Genomic DNA, 2710 nt, shown 5'->3' on the forward strand with positions numbered 1-2710 from the left:
ATTCAGAAAACACATCTTGTGCCGCAAGTCCTAGGGAGAAGAAGGAGTGTCGTGGCTTCCATAAGAGAGAGAGACCATCTTGTGCCGCAAGAAATCTACATCCATTGGAGACTTTCAGAGTTCTTTCTTCCCTTGTTTCGTTTCCATGTTTATTTTAATTTGCTTTTCAATTGTTATGAACATGTGCAACTAAGTTTTTCTTAGTTAGGGGTGAATTCGAAACCATGGGCATATGTTCTATATGAATTGATTTCCTCCAGATTTTGTTTCTTGAATTGTGGATGTGATTTACTTAATTGATTTATTGAGAACTTGTTCTTGTGTGTTGATTAAGGATGCATACTTAGTTTTCATACATGAATTTGATGCTAAGATATAAGGAAATTTCACCTAATCGTTATGACCTTATATTCGTAAGTAGTGGAAATCACTAGTCATGATTGTATTAAGTAAATTCTAGGCAAGAGTATCATGCAATTCATAGTTATGAATGCCTAGTCAATGCTTAGGGTTTTCAAAAAGCTTAATGATCTTTGATTTTATCCCTATTATGCAGTTCATGTAGGGAATTTGATGAGAATAATTTGATTGTCGATGTGTATTCCATCCAATTCAATGAAACTAGGAAAATCTGAAAGTTAATTTGTGCTTTTCACAATTAATTTGGCGCATTGTCATTCATGGTTTAAAAGGGATAAAATCTGGAAATCAATTTATGTTACATATGTGCATGTGTGGAGAAGAACCCCCTACCTAGCCTTTTTCCCATTCAATTCACCTAGTTTAGTGCGTAATCTGTTTAATTTACAATCTGTCCATTTTAATTAATTTCGTCCAAATCAAGTCCCCATTTTATTAAGTCTGTTAGATTAGTTAGAAAAGTGTTTGAATCTGTCCAAATTAGTGTTTTGAGTCTAAGTTAGTTAAATTTCGTCCAAATCACCCTTTAGAGTCTAGTTTGAGTCTATTTGAGTGTTTTGGACTGTTTTGAGTCTTTTTCAGTTGTTTTGAGTCATATAGGTCTAGGTAAGTGTTTTAAAGTTTAATTTTATGTTTTTAAGTCAGTTTAGAGTAGATTAGCATCCCTAGTTAATCCCCGGTTAGAACGATCCCTACTTGCATATATACTACAATTGTCACAAATAGGGTTTAATTTGTGTGTCAACATAATTTTCACATCACATCACCCTGCCTCTGACCTCTAGTATCCCCAGCAAATCTACCACCACGACCCTGACCAGTGGCACTAAAACCACCGCTAAAAGAACTAGAACTGGTTCCACCTCGCTTAAAGCTCTGGGTCTTGTGAGGTCCGAGCGATGCCTGACCTTTGCCCTTGTCATCCTTCCTCTGGTTACCATATTTCTCTTCCTCCTCACTCTCACTGGGCATGTTCTCGAAATCCTCAATCCTCAACAGAATCTCATAGAACTCCTGGTAGGTGTCACAAGGGGTAATGGTCGTCATAGAACGCTGCTTCTTCTTAGTACCCAAGCGGAAACGACGAAGCATCTCTGCCGGATTGGCAGCAACATCCGGATGATAACGGGACAAATCAGTAAACCTCCAATAATACTCGTTCGCCGTCAATTTCCCTTGCCTTAACTTAGTGAATTCCTGCTTTTTGCGATCAATGTACTCAGGAGGCACGAACCTTCTCCTGAACAACTCTCTGAACACCTCCCAATCAGTCATCTCCTCTGGGGACAAACGAACCTCCTGCTCCCACCAGGATGCCGAATCCTTACCCAAAAACCAAGATGTCATCTCAACCCACTTCTCAACAGGGAAATTCCCCTGATTATGAAGAACACGAAAGGTCTTCTCAATATGTTCTAGCCACTGCTCCGCTCCCTTAAAACCTTCATGGCCCTCGAACTTATCCAGCTTCAAATTGTACATAGTCTCCAGATGAGTCCTCTACAGAAGGCGGAGCTGAAGGAAGATTTGTGAAAAACAAGTTCATTTGAGCAACATCAACAACATGCAATTAACAATTAAAAGGCGGAATCATGTTTATATGCACTCAAAAACAAAACTTAACCCATGAACTTCAAAGCCTAGTAGATAGGTGAACCAAGACTTAACTCAAAACAAAGTGAGTTGAGAAATCAATACCTTTGTAGATTCCTCTTTGCATAAGCAAAGGCTAATCACCCAAAGAGAGGGCCTTCATTCCTTGCATCTTAGATCCATGGATTTGGATGGATGAAAAGGTTTCTCCAAGTTCCCAAAATTGAGAACCTCTAAGTCTCCACACCAAGGCATATTGTAGAAGAAATGAGTGACCTTGAGGAAGTAAGATTGCTAGATGTTTTCCTCAAGGGTGGCCGGCCATTTCTAGAGAGAAAGGAGAGTTTGTGTTTCTCCAATTTCCCCAAAAAAAAAAAACTCTAAATGAATTTTGGCTATAAAGTCACACTTATACCTTAATTCATTTGAGTGGCAAACTTGTAAATAAGTCCAAAACCCACTCTTTCTCTAAATGGCCGGCCTTAGGGTATTCATTGGGCTATTTGGGCCTTTGTGAATCATTATTCATTAAGTTGTCATACAACTTAAGTCAATGGACTTGACGTTCGAAGCCCATTGGGCCTTAAGGTCCAAAACTATCCCGAGGTCTTTTAACGAACTTATTCGTTTGATTAATAATCATATTAATTAATCCTTGCCATAAATAATTAAACCATTTAATTATTCTTACTCATCT

The 2710-nt window shown here is 38.4% G+C and overlaps 1 protein-coding gene across 1 annotated transcript; it reads right to left on the reverse strand.

Annotated features, from left to right (window-relative positions):
- Positions 1 to 1173: 1173 nt before the first annotated feature.
- On the reverse strand, positions 1174 to 1902 carry LOC125472433. The gene has a single exon (XM_048573847.1). It carries the CDS (start codon positions 1900 to 1902, stop codon positions 1174 to 1176), a length of 729 nt encoding a protein of 242 aa, XP_048429804.1.
- Between the last annotated feature and the right edge of the window lie 808 nt (positions 1903 to 2710).

This window comes from the organism of the source record quoted next, unplaced genomic scaffold (assembly GCF_019419815.1).
Source record: "Pyrus x bretschneideri cultivar Hongxiangsu unplaced genomic scaffold, Pyrus_bretschneideri_v1 Contig7, whole genome shotgun sequence".
Taxonomy (NCBI): domain Eukaryota; kingdom Viridiplantae; phylum Streptophyta; class Magnoliopsida; order Rosales; family Rosaceae; genus Pyrus; species Pyrus x bretschneideri.

Bases quoted from the DNA above. Each gene is read 5' to 3' on its own strand.
- LOC125472433 (XM_048573847.1), bottom strand. From the start codon at position 1,902: ATGTACAATTTGAAGCTGGATAAGTTCGAGGGCCATGAAGGTTTTAAG.